This window comes from Drosophila gunungcola (genome assembly GCF_025200985.1).
Source record: "Drosophila gunungcola strain Sukarami chromosome 3L unlocalized genomic scaffold, Dgunungcola_SK_2 000003F, whole genome shotgun sequence".
Lineage (NCBI taxonomy): Eukaryota > Metazoa > Arthropoda > Insecta > Diptera > Drosophilidae > Drosophila > Drosophila gunungcola.
In genome coordinates this window covers 7,068,069-7,083,521 of record NW_026453179.1, presented here as the reverse complement: position 1 = coordinate 7,083,521, position 15,453 = coordinate 7,068,069, and the positions used below count along the sequence as shown (strand labels likewise).

At 39.0% G+C, this 15,453-nt stretch overlaps 2 protein-coding genes across 2 annotated transcripts in view; one reads left to right on the top strand and one right to left on the bottom strand.

Moving 5' to 3' along the window:
- Window positions 1-10,571, top strand: part of LOC128258709 (uncharacterized) — a 103,644-nt gene extending 93,073 nt beyond the window's left edge. The window contains 2 exon segments of the mRNA XM_052990509.1: window positions 5,003-5,631; window positions 8,181-10,571. Of these exon segments, the coding sequence (XP_052846469.1) occupies window positions 5,003-5,631; window positions 8,181-9,078 (1,527 nt within the window). The 3' untranslated portion in view covers window positions 9,079-10,571.
- Window positions 10,572-12,747: 2,176 nt separating this feature from the next.
- LOC128258720 (kelch-like protein 40) lies at window positions 12,748-14,849 on the bottom strand. The gene is made up of 4 exons (XM_052990531.1): window positions 14,753-14,849; window positions 14,378-14,422; window positions 13,870-14,305; window positions 12,748-13,563 (listed from the first exon to the last, which is right to left on the bottom strand). The coding sequence occupies exons 2-4, from the start codon at window positions 14,386-14,388 to the stop codon at window positions 13,030-13,032; spliced, it is 981 nt and encodes a 326-aa protein (XP_052846491.1). The 5' UTR covers window positions 14,389-14,422; window positions 14,753-14,849; the 3' UTR covers window positions 12,748-13,029.
- Between the last annotated feature and the right edge of the window lie 604 nt (window positions 14,850-15,453).

The following is a 15,453-nucleotide window of genomic DNA, read 5'->3' as shown; positions in this document are numbered from 1 at the left end:
GCAGAAATTACGTGGCAGCCACAAGGCAATTTGTGGGCTGAAGGGACGAGGCGACGAGGGGACGAGATGGGCAGAGACTGATGTCCATCAGCGTGAAATGGCCAAATGACATTTGAAAAACTAAAAACAGCAGCAGGAACAGCAGCTGGCAACGACCGCACTCGACAACTACGGGCTGTCGACATGCCTGCTGCGCACTCTCCGGGGTCCTTTAGATCCGGATTCGTACCCGTACCCGTACCCGGACCCGGACTCGGACTCGGGCCCGGACTTCTCCATCGCATCCGCCGTACAATGGGGGCGATTTGATAAAGTTGACCGCAAATTCTTTGTACATTGCTTTCTCCTTACGGTCGAATCAATCATAATCATTCGATAAATTGATATGGTGAAGTTCATTGCATTGTCTGCGAAAGTTATTATGTTCCAAGAAAGTTGTTTTATGATGGAAACAAGAGAGTCAAATAACCATAAAGATAAATTAACTTTTTATAACTCCCAGTTCATCTTATATAGTTAAATTAATTGTTCAGCAAAATCAATTTGTAAAACAATTTTAGACTGACAAATAAGGCTTAACTTATTTTATAAAAGTGAAAGAACTAGGTTTTCAAATTTTTAGGAGCTATTTGAGACCACTCACTTTTTAGCTACATTTTCTATTGAGAAATGGGCAAGACATGTTGAGTTTTTCTATTAGAAGACTAAGATCTCCGGGTGGACTAACAATTTTCCCAATTTAAGTCTTCTTCTAAAATCCAATATTCACAAGCACCATTTGGTAAGCACATTGTTAATTTTGAAAATACCCGTATTAACATGTTAACCCGTTTAAAAGTGAAACGGTTTTCGCAAAATCAAGCTAACCGAAGGGAAGAGATTAGTTTTACACTTCCAATTTACCTTTTTTTCTATCCCTCGAGTATGTGAGAATATTTTGGCACTAGCTAACATCTCCATTCCTCTCCTCCGAAATTCTGGGGGAATTATTTATGGAATGGATTTGCTTTGCTTTGTTTCCCACGAGTGCCGCGTATAAAATGATATATGTCCGTGGCGGGGATGAGAAACAGCATGACAAATACTTTTCAGCATACAGCAAAGAGCATTTCCTGTCCACCGCCCATTGCGAACCCCTTTGGCTGTTGCACATGCGGCACAGATTTTAGTTGTTTTTAGTCTCGGACTAAATTCTCGTAGCCAGGGTGTTGCTAGAAAAAACAACAAAACACAAAAAAATATATGTAGAGGTTCTACTAAAAACTGCAGCTGCAAAAGGGAAAATAATGGCGGAAACTATAAAGCATTCCGTAACAGTTTTTTCTTGCTCCCGTTTCTATTTTTTTCCCGTTGCCGTTTTCATTGTTATTGTCCTTGTTGACGTTGGTCCTGTTGCCGCCTCCTTTCGCCTTTTGTGTGAGCTGAATGACTCTGATGTTGCTGTTGCTGTTGCTGCTGCTGCTGCCGATGTTGCTGCTGCTGCTGACGTGCTGCAGGTTGCTGCTGTTGCTGATGGGAAAATGGAGTTGCTGTTGCCATTGTTGTTGCCGCATCGTCTGCTCATTTTTATTTAAAACTCAATTGGACGAATTTCTGCCCTGCGTCGGAGATCAGGCAACAGGCAACAACAATGAAGCCAATTTGTACTCCGTCCGCCTGACGCACAAACGCCATCATCATCCGTTTCTATCGCACTCAGTTTAGAGGTAAAACTCATCTTTATGTGGGTGAAAATAGAGTGCTAAGTGGGATTTTTAGATCTTCTTAAAAAAATAAAAAATCATTCTTTAAAGATTTCAGCATACAATTTTATGAATGGAGTGCATTATTTGCCTATTAAATTGTTAAAGCATTTTAATTATTTCATGTGATGATCAATGGTAGCACATACGCTTATAAATAAAGTGTTAAAAACCTGATAAAGTGGCTATTTCGGTGTATAAACTGAATGAAGGTTAAACATTTTATGTACAATTTTAATTTTAATAAACTTAACTTACCGTCATGTACTTGAGACTAAAAATCTGTGTACTAGAACTTATTTACTTTATCTTTATTAACTTAGTTTTTATTTTGGTTCAGTAGACTTCTTAAGAAATAAAGATTATTACATTTTCCTAGCATATAATCTTAAAAATAGTTTTGCAATTTTGGTTACATCGATAAACTTCATTTTTCTGGCACTTGGCGCTTGATTGATTTTAAAGTGCAAAACGACTGATATTTAGGGGGTAATTAGCTGCCTCATCTACGGCGAACAAGTTCCCGCCATAAATGTTGCTCTTGGTGGCAAGTCAACAGTGGGCATGACCCGGTCTAAACTAATTATAAACTTGGCGAAACTAGAGAAAACCTGTGGGCCTGCTCCTGCGGCTGCGGGAGCTCATGGTCATGCATTTTTCGGTCCGCTGCAGAGCCTGCCAAATTGCGAGAAAAGTCTGGGGAAATGTGGCCAAATCTGGGGCCCGGATTAAAATGCCGCCGACGATGACGATGATGCGACCTCCGTTGGCAAACAAACTTTCAGCGTCACACCAAGCTGTCCCGGAATAACCCCGCCTTGTCCTTCGAAAAACCGGAAAAGCGCAGTGCACTGTAGAAAGAGCGCCTTTTAAGCAGCGAACGGTGGCTACAAAACTTTTAGCGTGCAGTTTTTTCAAACACGAAAATCTAGGGAAAAATTATGCTACTTTGTAAAAAATGCAATGCGAGGGTGCCAGCGATAGCGGAAGCACGTAAAATATTTGCATTTTTATTAAAAATTGAATAACTTGAGATGAATATTTCTTTCGCTGCCAAAAGTTCTCCCCTCAGTCATCTGGTTATCGTTTTATTACTTTCGCGGAGCAGCGCAAAAGTTTGCAGCATTTTATGAAAGTTAATTTCGCTGTTGCCTGCTTCATGATGTTTGAAATTCATAATTACAAAAATAGTTGAAAATGTAGCAGGCTATCAATGACCACTTTGTCCTTTACTGGGCATATTTAATTTAATTAATATTTTTTCTTCCATTAAAGCCCAAAAAAATATAGAGCTTTATTTTTCATTACGCTCGTTGCTCATACGCCGTGTGGTCCGGATTTTTCGGCTAATTAGCCATCGTCCGGGTGCTCTCAAAAAAAACATTGTGAAAACTCTGTGAGTCACTGTCTTTCACAAAAGGCTGCCATTCAGTGGCTTTCGTTTTGTCCAAAAATGTAGCATTGCGTTAATAGAAGAATATTAATTATTAAAATGTAACTTGGTTATTGTGCAAAGTACAGATGAAAACAAATAAAAATACCAAATTTATTATACACATGTATAATGAGCTTGTTTAGTGTTAAATTATGTATTATTAATTCACGTGACATGTGACGCGTTTTGTTGAAAATTACCTACTCAAAGCATAAATATTTAACAAGCTTTGCAACTCAATTTGAAATGCATTGAAAAAAAGCATTTAAATGTAATCGAATGACTAATCCCAGGCTTAAGTAAAAATCTAAAATTACTATTTATTTTTTTGCTTTAATTGAGCAAATATGTATTAACTTTTACGTCCGACAGAATCTTTTTCTCATGCATAAATTCCATTTATTTAACAACCCATCCAATTGAGTAGTTGACTCTTTCTCTGGGCAATGTTTTAAGTTTTTTTTTAATTTAATTTTATGCTCTAAAATGTCTTCATCTTGGAATTCCCTGGGTTGTGCTGAACAACGTGCGCATGTAGATTTGATTTGTACTTTGCACAGTTTGGCATAATTCCTCAGGCAGTCGCAATATAAACAAATCATTGCCTGCCCTCGACAAACTTTATGTCACAACTTTCACACGACAAAGTTTCGCTTTTGTCCTTACTACGTATGCGAGGGCGTATGCCACGCCCCCACAAGGGAACGAGTAGGGTCGGAGGAGAAGTTAGCTCTTCGGACCTGGGGACACATGTGGCCCAAGTCCATGAATTATGACTAAGGCTTAATTATGTCGGGCCAAGATTAGCCCGGCAGCCATGATTCCGTCACTGGGATTGGGCACAAGGTACGGGAAATAGGGTGGATGGAACCTGGTGGCCGGGCCATTATATTGATTCTGATATGGTTATTCGGTTCATTAAAAAGTTTCCCTGCGCATCGTGCTGATGTTTCATGCAAGTTATGAATATAGCCGTGCCCTGGAAGTTTGCTTCTTCTGCTGCAGTTTTAATTAGGGCACAAAATCAACGAAGAAACTTTGACGCACTTTTAATGAAGCAACTTTTCGACGAACGGTTGTATCACCCAGCAGTCAACGCCTCACCACCCCTTCCAAAGTTAACCATTGTGTTTGCCGGGAATGAAAGCCAGCTTGGTACCATACCAAGCCGACAAAGAAAAACGCTAACTGAACCGGCATATAATACTTTAAAATTCTTGGTTAAAAGTAGTAAAAATTGGAAAACATTATAACTGAGGGTATGCCAAAAATAACTAGGGTCCCTCTAAAAATTTCTAAAACTATGCCCTAAAAAAATTGAAGTCGCCTTAAGAAATAAATTCAATAAAAATTTAGTGTTTAATGGTCTTTATGGTTGCATACTTTTATATATTTATCTAATTTCAAAACCCTAGTGATTTTTTGGAATGTTATAAATGGCTTAAAACCCATAACAAGAATACAATACTTTGTCAAAGCAATAAATAAATACAATTTTTCTTTCTATTTAAATTTGTTGTTTTACGGAAAGGCAAAACCAAACCAAAAGGGGACAAAAACCTCTGTTAACAAAATAATATATTAAAAACAAAAACGACTTTTGACAATTGAATGATCGGCTTTAAGGCTTTATAAAATTTGTATAAATAAACAAGCCAGTTTAAAAAAAATATATTTAATGTCATCTTCAACGCAGTTATAAAACAAAATGTGTTTAAATGTTTTATAAAAATCAACTCCGTAGATAACAGATATTTTTTCGATAGGATAGGGATAACAGTATATAATAATATTAATACGTTTTTTAAACAATTTCCCATTTCAGACGACTGGGTTCGGGGGATTGCCCGACGTCACCGAGCACTCAAACATCCGCCGCACACTGTCCCGCCAGAACTCGATCTCGAACAGCGATTCCGGCGGCGAGATAGCCAGCATCCAGAAGTCAAAGGTAAACTTTGGCAATCCTTTGGCGGGGGGCGTGGTTGTGGGCGGCGACATAGTGGGTCTGGACGCCAAGTCGCCCACATCGCTCAGTTCGGCGGCGGGAGCCGGTGCCTCCGCGAAGGCGAAGGGAAAGGCCGCGAGAAAAGCGAACGCCGGAGCGGACGGCGGGCAGAAGGGGCGGAGGGGCTCCTGGCTGGTGGCCCTCACACTGGTCAGCGCCATCTGCCTGCTGGCCATCGCCGCCACCCTGGCCTACCAGCACTTCCTCATGGCGCCGAGCCGAAATTCGCACGCCCAAAGACTGAGAATCGTCCGGCGCATCCTGCGCGAGGTGCCGCTGGTCGACGGGCACAACAACTATGCCTGGAATGTACGGAAGTACGCCCACAGCAGCCTGGAGCTGCACCTCAGCCACGACGTCGACCACAAGTCGCTGTGGGCGCGGCCGGCGTGGGCGCAAACGGACATGGAGCGACTGAAACAGGGACTGGTCAGCGTTCAAGTGTGGTTAGTCCTTGGAAAAGCCCTATTTTAAATTTCAATAACATTTTTATATTATTTCTTTTTTTTAACCTGCAACCGGTAGAAAAAATATTCCGACCCCATACAGTACAAGCACATGCATATGTATCAAGTCTTTATCAGCAGACAAACCTATTTCCTTGTAATTTTCGGAATACTGGTCATTTGGACTTATTTTGAAAATAGTTAGATTTTTGAAAATAATTTTTTTTGTGAATTAAATTAAAGGTTTTCATAATACATTTTCCATACAAAAGAAAGGATATCTGGTTTAATTTGTTGTCAAAAGGACGCGTAAACTACAGGACAAAAGTTATTATAATATCTTTTCAAAAAGAAGGCAGAGTTCTTACTTGCATGCCTAATTTTTTACATTTGTATTTAAGATTTCCGTTTTAAAACTTTTAAAAAGCCTGAAGTTATGTTGCCTTATTTTGTTTTGATTTTTTTAATTTTAATTTTATGTAAAGCATATATAAATCCAATTGAGCATATTTTGATGCTTAACTGGAATTACAATGTTCAATGGTGCGAATACGCAATGAAAATTCGCCCACCAGCGGCCAGGCGAAGTCATGAAAATTGAAAAGTCACATAAAACTGCAATCAGGCCGATGCGACATCTACCCGGGTCAGAGATTTGACCCATCTACCATGCATTCGAGTGCTGGCCAAAACATGGCAACATACAGCAAGCTGCCACGCCCACCAAAGAGGCATCCAAACATACGCCCACTCCTGACCTGCGCCGTTTCCCCCGTGCGGCAATAAAATGCTGCCAACAATTTGACTGCAAAATAAAATTTGGCAACCGGCTGGAAGCCCCAGGACAAGCAGCCAACCTGTCTGCTGTTGGTCCTTCTCAGCCTTTCCCTACACAATGCTTACACTAAGAGAAAATAATATGCAAATCGTATAAGTTATGTTCTTGATATGCTTTAAATAACAAATGTTGTTTTATTTAGGCAAAACTAAATTTATAATACATAATTATATTGCTTATTACTTTTTTAGACCTCTCAGGTCCGATTTTTTAACTTCCTGTTAAGTTTCTAGTTTGCGTACTGTAAGGAAAGTTAACCTACAGTCAAATTGTTCAACAGCACATATTTCCTTTCACAATTTGAGGATAAATCTTTACAATCTTTGTTGACGCACAAATCTGTTCTTCTTTGTAATTTTCGTTTTGACCCCCGATCAATTTAAACCAAAATCTTTAACATGAAATTAAGATAGGAAATGATTCCAAAACAGCAATTGAACGCATTGCTAGACCTTAACATGCATTGCGAAATAATAATAATTTATTTAATTTATTTAAATGTAGCATTTAAAGTGACGTAAAATTTTTATTTAATTATTAAATGTTTGTATTCGCAAGCTAGCCTACGCCTTTGTGGTATGCAAAATATTTTGAAAAATTAACAAGTTGTTTTAGACCGTTTTTCCATTTTCTGTGTAAGCTGAACACACCCACTCTACACCTTTTTTCGAATTTGGTTAGAGAAAAAGGGGAGGAGCACAATCTGACAGGCGGCAGACAGCTGCAGTTTGGGAAAAACGCTGATGGGCATTCGACTTGACTTCATTTTGGAAGGAAACTACTCCACCCACAGCCCACCGCCCATTGCTGTGACCGCCAGATTGCGCAAGTGTAACTTTTCACCAATTTCGCATTTCAATTCGCTGGATGGCCTTGCCGAACTTCGTTTGGAGTTTGGGCCAAACCAACAGGGTCTCTGGTTTTTCCGCTCTCTGCGAAGTTTCCGATGCCCCCTGGCTCGGTTATTGCCATATCAAATGGCAACTATGGGGCAAAACGAAACGGCGCTGCTAACTAACCACTTTGGCACTTTCAATTTGCATTTCCCCATTAAACGGCATTCGTGGTGTGCTTAAAATTGTAGTTGTCGGTGCTACATGGACTAGAACTTTGTTTAATGAGTTATAGTAAATTTGTTTTCATGTTAAATCAAATTTTGGAAAATTTAACCATTTTTACGATTTTTGGAAAATATAATCATTTTTAGAGAATGCTAAGGATAATTTTTAACGACAACTGAAAAAAGCGGCTTAACTTCAAAAAATTTAAAGGCAAAACATATTTCTTATTATTAAAAAAAAAATTAATTCCTAATCAAATTTTTAAGTTGTTAGTAGCGTTCGTAAAAAAATAAGATGATAATAGGATGAGTATTAAATAACTACCGCGAGAGTATCAAAATAAAACCTATGTGGTTTAAAAAAAAGGACTAAGATAAACTTTCGTCTGTGGCCTTTTTTTTAAACCTTTGGTATAGAAATTAAATTAAAAAAAAGAGTGGTTATATTATTTAATACTTATACATTAATAATGCTTTTAGTGTTTCAAAACTAAACGTTTACTTCTTTTTAAGGTGTATTAAAAACGCTTGTATAACAATTTAAAGCGCTTAGGAATATTGTAAGGCTACAAAGCATTTAAAGTTTTGGCAACTGGTTTCTTTGTGCATTGGCATTGCCCTAACCCTTACACCTTTGTTGTCCTTTTGCAGGTCAGCATATGTGCCGTGCGAGGCGCAGGGTTTGGACGCGGTCCAGCTGGCGCTGGAGCAGATCGACATAGTGCGGCGCCTGTCGGACATGTATGCCCGGGAGACGGTGTTGGCCACCTCCTCGCAGGACATTGTGGAGGCTCACCGCCGGGGCCTGCTGGCCTCGCTGATTGGGGTGGAGGGGGGCCACACCATTGGGTCCTCCTTGGGGGTCCTTCGCTCCTTCTACTCCCTGGGAGCACGCTATCTCAGCCTGACCCATCGCTGCGACGTGTCGTGGGCGGGATCGAGTGCCTCGTCGGCGGAGCAGGGACTCACGCCCTTCGGCAAGGCCATTGTGCGTGAGATGAACCGGCTGGGCATGATGATCGACCTGTCGCACAGCTCGGATGCCACCGCCAGGGATGTGCTCCAGGTGACCCGGGCCCCGGTCATTTTCTCCCACTCCGCCGCCCGCCAGCTGTGCAACTCGACACGGAACGTGCCGGACGACATCCTGCGCCTGGTGGCCGAGAACGGCGGCCTGATCATGCTGAGCTTCGACTCCGAGGACGTGGCTTGCGGACGACAGGCCCGCCTCCAGGACGTGATCGAGCACATCAAGTATGTGCGGGCCATTGCCGGCATCCAACACATTGGCCTGGGCGCCGGATACGATGGCATCGAGCTGCCGCCCCTGGGACTCGAGGATGTGTCCAAATACCCGGAGCTGCTGGCCGCCCTGCTGGAGGATCACAACTGGAGCGAAGAGGATGTGGCCATGCTGGCGGGCAGGAACTTCCTGCGCATCATGGAGACGGTGGAGACGGTGCGGGACTACTGGAAGCGGGCGGCCATCCAGCCCATCGAACAGACGGAGCCGCAGCCCAAGACGCAGTGCACCTACATGTCCTCGTGACCGCAGGCGCAGGCGGTGAGGCAGCGGCGGGATGAGCCGCCCACGGAGCGGGCCAATCGCACCACCGCATCGCTGGCGGGGGCGGACTTCTGGAACCGCAGTCCCGAATCGAAGGACTCCGCCTCCAACCACTCGAATCCTGCGGTCATCGCGGCCTCGGCCACCAGTTTTACGGTCAGCGAACTGCTCCAGTGAAATGCTTTGGATGGCAATTCAATGTAAGGGATTTTGGTTGCTGGCGGTTCGGTTTGCAGGGGATAGAGAGCGGGTAATAAATCAATGATCATTAATCAAAATATCGATCAAGTGCAGGGCAACATTTAAAGCTGAAGTATTTAAAAATCCAAATGTCATTTAAATTACACAATAATATTAATTTGAAACCAATAAATTGATACTTTTGAGAGTCTATGTCAAAGAGATAATTTTTATTCGCATCCGATAGGAATAAATAAACTTAAAATCAGATATTATATATTTGTATTCTTTATTTTCAATATCTTAAAATGTTTTTTATGAAAAAGCTTAAAGTAAAAGGCAAAATTATTTAATTTTCTTAAAAATTGCTTAGTGTGTGGCAAATAAAGATGGTGGTTTTTTACCATCAATAAATAACTAAACATGTATATACATTTTTGTATTGTTTCGTGCAACTGTAGAGTAAGATGTTTTTAGCTAAGAAGTTAGCCTGCCTGAACCTCTTGTCGCCATTACTCGCTCTCAGCTGAAATAGTAAACAACTGTCGTGTCGACCCTCGTGAATAATTAGTGTGTACTCGTAATATACTTCCAAAGGATGCATTGATAGGCGTATGAATAAATAATAATAATAATAAATATACTAGTATTTAGCCCATAATTGTTTACAGCTATACTTATTGGTGTTGTGGCTATGCATTATTTATGCACAGTGCGGATACTTATTGATGTTGCTGTACCACAGGGCGTATGCGCGACGCAGCTAACTCTGAACTGCGAACCGAACCGCAAACCAAAACATTTCTTGGCTTGTCTGTGACTGTATTATATATTAATATGTAGGGCACACACATCAATGATTCACGCTAATAGTCGCAATTAAGCGCAATATATTTAATTAAAAACATCACAAAGACACTCGAGTATAAATCATCAAAATTAATTAATTGCAGCAGATTTCCCACAGTTGGCATTAACGTTAGGCTCAAAAGTCAAACAAAACGCACTACATAATCGGTCGAAAGCACAGCCTCCTGGCGAATGCAATTAAAAATACATTTTCACCCTGGTTGCATGTGAATCCATCTTAATTTCTGTACTAGGTTAGTTACAAAGAAAAAACAAAATTAAAAAAAAAAAACAATACACGAATTGTTGTTCGTATATGCATAGCTACATATATACCACACAAAAAAAGAAATAAAATTAAAATTCCAGCAAAAGCAAAGCGTGTAATCGAATAGAGAGAAACGCATTTCCATAAAAATAAATCGAAAGTAAAAAAATCGTGCTGTGTGTTTTTCTTTCCTATTCTGGGGTTTTTGTGCTTTTTTTCCATTCTGGGAACAGAATATATTAAAATAGATTTAACTGTGTATAGAAACTCAATATTACTTTTAAAGAGAATCCAAATTTGCCATTGAAAATTAAAGTTAAATATATGGGGTTTTTTAAAGATAGTTTAATAGCATTTATTTCAATGACATCAAATAAGCATTAAAACTATTTTGTAAGACTTGATAGTACATTTTAAAACTTAATTATTCTTAACATTTTGGTCCTGTAATATTATCTTAAGTCGTATAGTTTTGCAGACTCAACTACTTAATTTTATGCCTAATCAATCAATGGCATTGTATACTTTAGTTTTTATATGTACATTGGAAAGTTCCTAAGGGCCGGAATGTAGACTTTAGCTTAGCTATTAGGAAAATCTGACATGCACACGCGAATTCTTACACCATCGCCAAGACTGGGACCATAAAAAACGTTAAGTGGTCGTAAATCAAAATTGTGCAAGAACGGGAAAGTTCGCAAAGTTTTTCTTTTACTACTTTGCGACGACACCGAGTCCCTTCGCCTATTCGGTCTTATTGTCCTCTCCCTGGTATTTATTTCCAGATACTCTTGGGCGAACAGAAAGGAACTCCCAAAAGATCCGGAAATTGGCGGCGGGAGCAGTTGGAGCGGAGCATCCTCATTCTCATCCTCGCAGTGGGTCAATCCAATTTCGGGCATTTGCAGTCCATTGAGTTTTGCTTAAATTTTAATGAAACTAAGCGTTCGCCTTCCATCCGAAAAAACCTATCCCAATCATTTTCGTGGGCCAGACAGCACCCCACATCTTCGTTTGTCGGCTGCGACGCCATCCAGTTTTAATATCAGCTTTCTTTCTCATAATTTTTTTTTTGTTTACAAGTTTATGTTTTGATTGCTTTTGCTTGGCTTCGGACCCCCTCGCCGAGCATTCCGCTGGGCTTTGTTCAATTTTGTTGATTTTGCGACGACTTAATAGAGTCACTAATTGTTGTGTACAGACAAGGGGACTGCTGGATAAAGCTTTCTAGCAATCTCACGAAAATAAGCGAACATTGTCTGGTCTGCGGGAAAATGTTTACAGATTCGTCGTAGGAACTCAATACACTTCACACTTTTCAAAATGAATGCAATAACTTTATTGTAAATTATTATTATTTGTTATTCTAAAATAACATTTAAAAAATACTATCTTAAACAAAAAATGAAAAACATTTTTAAAATCCTCAAAATCAAATTTTATGATGGAAATAATGATTTATTAATTCTCAAGTTATTAATTTGAAAACTCTTTTTAAAATCTAACAATCTTTTTTGCGCATATTGATAATTTCACATAATTCAGATAGTTCGGTCATTACTCTACAAATTATAAATATTTCAGAAAACATAGGTATTTTTATTTTTTGGGAACACAAGGGTACACCAAGATAGAACAACCGATTTTTATACGGCCCAATTGAGCGTGAAGTTAAGAACTCGGAACTTGAGGACATCGTCATTACTTCGTTTACGGTAACACTGGCCATAAAAAGTAATTACCCAATTTCACGGACACCTCAACGTAAACAGGCACGACAATCCACTAAAAGTTGGCGGCCGTTAAAGGACACAATGTGCGTCCCCAGGCGAGAATTAAGAACTGGGCGTTAACGAGACGAGCGGCATGGAATCGCATTCTCATTAACACGCCAGTCCGGTTTCAATTTCCTGTTTAATTTTTCTTTTCATTAAAAATGGCTGTCTGCATGGCCCGAAAAGCCGGTGCCAGCAGATTCTGCTACCAACTCCGGCTTTTTGCCCCACAAGGCAAAAAGCCATAAACAATGCGCTCCGACAACTGCGACGAGTTGATGGACAAAATAATGCCTGATGACATTTATAATGAGCAAAATGTTGTTGCTTTTCGCCCATGTTGTATCGCTGTAGCTGTTGATAAGTGGAAATTCGCTTCATGTGGCCAAAATTTGCGCTTCATGGCATCATAAATCTGTGCACTTCCACTTGCCCCACTGCCACTAACATTTTTTTTCTTCCCCAAAAAGCTTTATTATTTTTTAAAGACATTATTACAGAAGCTTGGATGGCAGTTTAAACACTGGCAACAATTGACTTTAAATTAAATTATTTTCTAAAGAAAAGAAGAGAAGAAACTATAGAAACCGACTATTTTATTTTCCTTTAGGTCTTATCGAAAAATAACATTACTTCTTTAATAGTACTGTTGCCACATATGAAGGCTTAACTTAACGGAAATATGTTCAGCATATTTAATGAAATTGTACACTGTCATTAGCATTATTAAGGAAAACAATTAAATGAAACAGATTCTGGAACGTAACTCTTAATTATCAAATGTTTTTCATACATTTTTGTGAAACCTTTTGCTCAGAAATGATTAAATACTGCCGCTTCGAAAGACATTTTGAAACTGGATTAGCGGGTTAAGAATAGACTTTCGTATTTTTCTTTGTAGCTTAACAAAACAGACATGCCAACTACTTCGTAAAAATCTTTCTTAGTCATATTATTGAACTTGACGTAGCTCAACAATGTTTTTATATATTTATGGCGAATGTTTTTCATCTTGCCATCATTTCGCTCATTTGGACGAAGACTACCCATTTGGCCAACAGATCCCTTCTCATCGTTTCTTTCGCAAATCGCCGTAGAAGTACCAGGCATACCATCAGATTCTGAGGGCTCTGCCTCGTTGTCTTCGGAAGAAGTTTTTGCTTCCTCCATATCACCGACGCCACTATCACCTCCTTCTTTAGAATCATCATCCACATCCTCGACCGTCTCATCGCTGATCAATCCATTGACGGTAACGTAAGTCTCGATCATCTTGAACCTCTCTACCTCCGGCAAGTAGCCCTCTGACATAATGACGTACTTTTCGAAGACATCTGAAGTCAGGACCAAGACGTCGTAGCAGTTCATGGTTGTTCCAAAACGGCCTCTTAGGTGCTAAAAAAATTACAATATGAAATTAGTAAATAGTTTAATATTATATTAACAATTCAGGAGATTTCAATACTACATCGAACATAAAGCAAACATTAGCTTAATTATATTGAAATCAATTTTTTTTTGTTTAAGAAATTTCTCTGTAATGTTGAAATATACGATTAATTTGTTGTAACTGTTTCAATATTGATCACAGGCAGAGAAATTAAATATTCTATTACACTTGTGTGCAACAGATACTCATAAATACTCATAAAATAAGTATTTTTGCAGATGAGTTTGTACAATAAATCATAGCTAACCCACCTGCACAGAAATATTGATGAGCCCACTATGGTCTATGTTATGGGCATGCTGGAAGAGCTCGACAAGATCACCGATCACCATATTGGGCGCCCGTGCCTGAAAGATGGCCACACAGTCGGCGATGATCGATTTCACCAGCCAGGTGGATCCGCAGCTGAGAAGCTCTATTAACATCGAGTTGGTGCTCTCCTCCAAATTCTTCTTGTTGTAGGTGTACAAATATTGGAGGAACTTGGCAAACGTTTCCGGCTTCACCTCGCTCAAATGGAATTTCCCTGATTTGGACTCCTTGAACTCACTTAAAAACATGCGCTCGAAAAAATCCGATGCACTGGCCAAAATTACCTTGTGGCACTCGAAAGATTGGTTCTGCACCAAAATATGGCAGTCGCAAAACTTTTTGTTCTCTATAAGATTGGCAAAAAAAGGTTGAAGCCTGAAACATAAGATGGAATTCGTAAGAATTCTTAAAGTTCTTAGATTCTTACATGCACTTTTTCACTCTTACCATTTATCCATTTTTTTGATTTGATTTTAGGAAGTGCACTGAAAACTGCAAAAGCAAACTTAGATAATTAATACCTCAAGATGAAAATGTATTTATATATAAATATATACATTCATATGTACATATTTACAGACATGCACAGATAATTAACACAAAGGTTGCCACAGTTCTATGCGAACCTAGCACTTTTTATGCGTCCATGGCTGTACATATTTATGCATGGATATGTATGCATGTATGAATTTAAAGAATGATAAGCTTAGTTTCGCCTTAAACAACTGTCTTGTTTCCACGATTTCAAGGAAATTTATTTCAGGGAAGTCTTTTTTTCGAATGATCAAAGCAGCAACTGAATATTAAAATAGTTTTCCATACCTTTTTTTATGCGATCTTGATCTCGACCTTCCGATTCACTGGAATATTCCCAATTAAAACCACGCGGAACTTTCAAGCTAGAGAAGAAAGCAACATCGACTCTTGAATCGATTCATCGATATTTTTTTATTTTTTAGTTCGATATCTTTGAGGGACGATTTACACGTTGGGTATTTTCCATGGTTAGGGTATTCCCTAAACGGGAATACAAATTTAAAAATTTCAGTAATTCAAAAACCTTACGGTTGTTGAATGGTTGAAAAATTTGTTCACTAAAAGACCTTACAACCCTGTAGTATACTAGTGTCGCAGAATGTTATATAAAGTAAGGGAGCATAAATAACTTATTTTTTGGCTACGATTAGTTTAAAAAATTAATAAACAAAAAGGAAAATGAATCATGTTTTTATATAAAAAAAATTTAAAAATAAATCAGTAACGGTATTAAAATTTTTTATGATTCACCAGGAACAATTTTGGGTGGTTTCAATAAATAAATTAAATTAAAATATGTTTGGACAAACTTACAAATTTGGTAGTTGTACATATTTATGCATGGATATGTATGCATGTATGAATTTAAAGAATGATAAGCTTAGTTTCGCCGTAAACAATTGTCTTGTTTCCACGACTTCAAGGAAATTTATTTCAGGGAAGTCTCTTGTTCGAATGATCAAAGCAGCAACTGAATATTTAAATAG

Coding starts and splice junctions, on each gene's coding strand:
- LOC128258720 (XM_052990531.1), bottom strand. Junction 13,564..13,869: donor TCATCAATATTTCTGTGCAG/GTGGGTTAGCTA, acceptor TAATTTTTTTAG/CACCTAAGAGGCCGTTTTGG.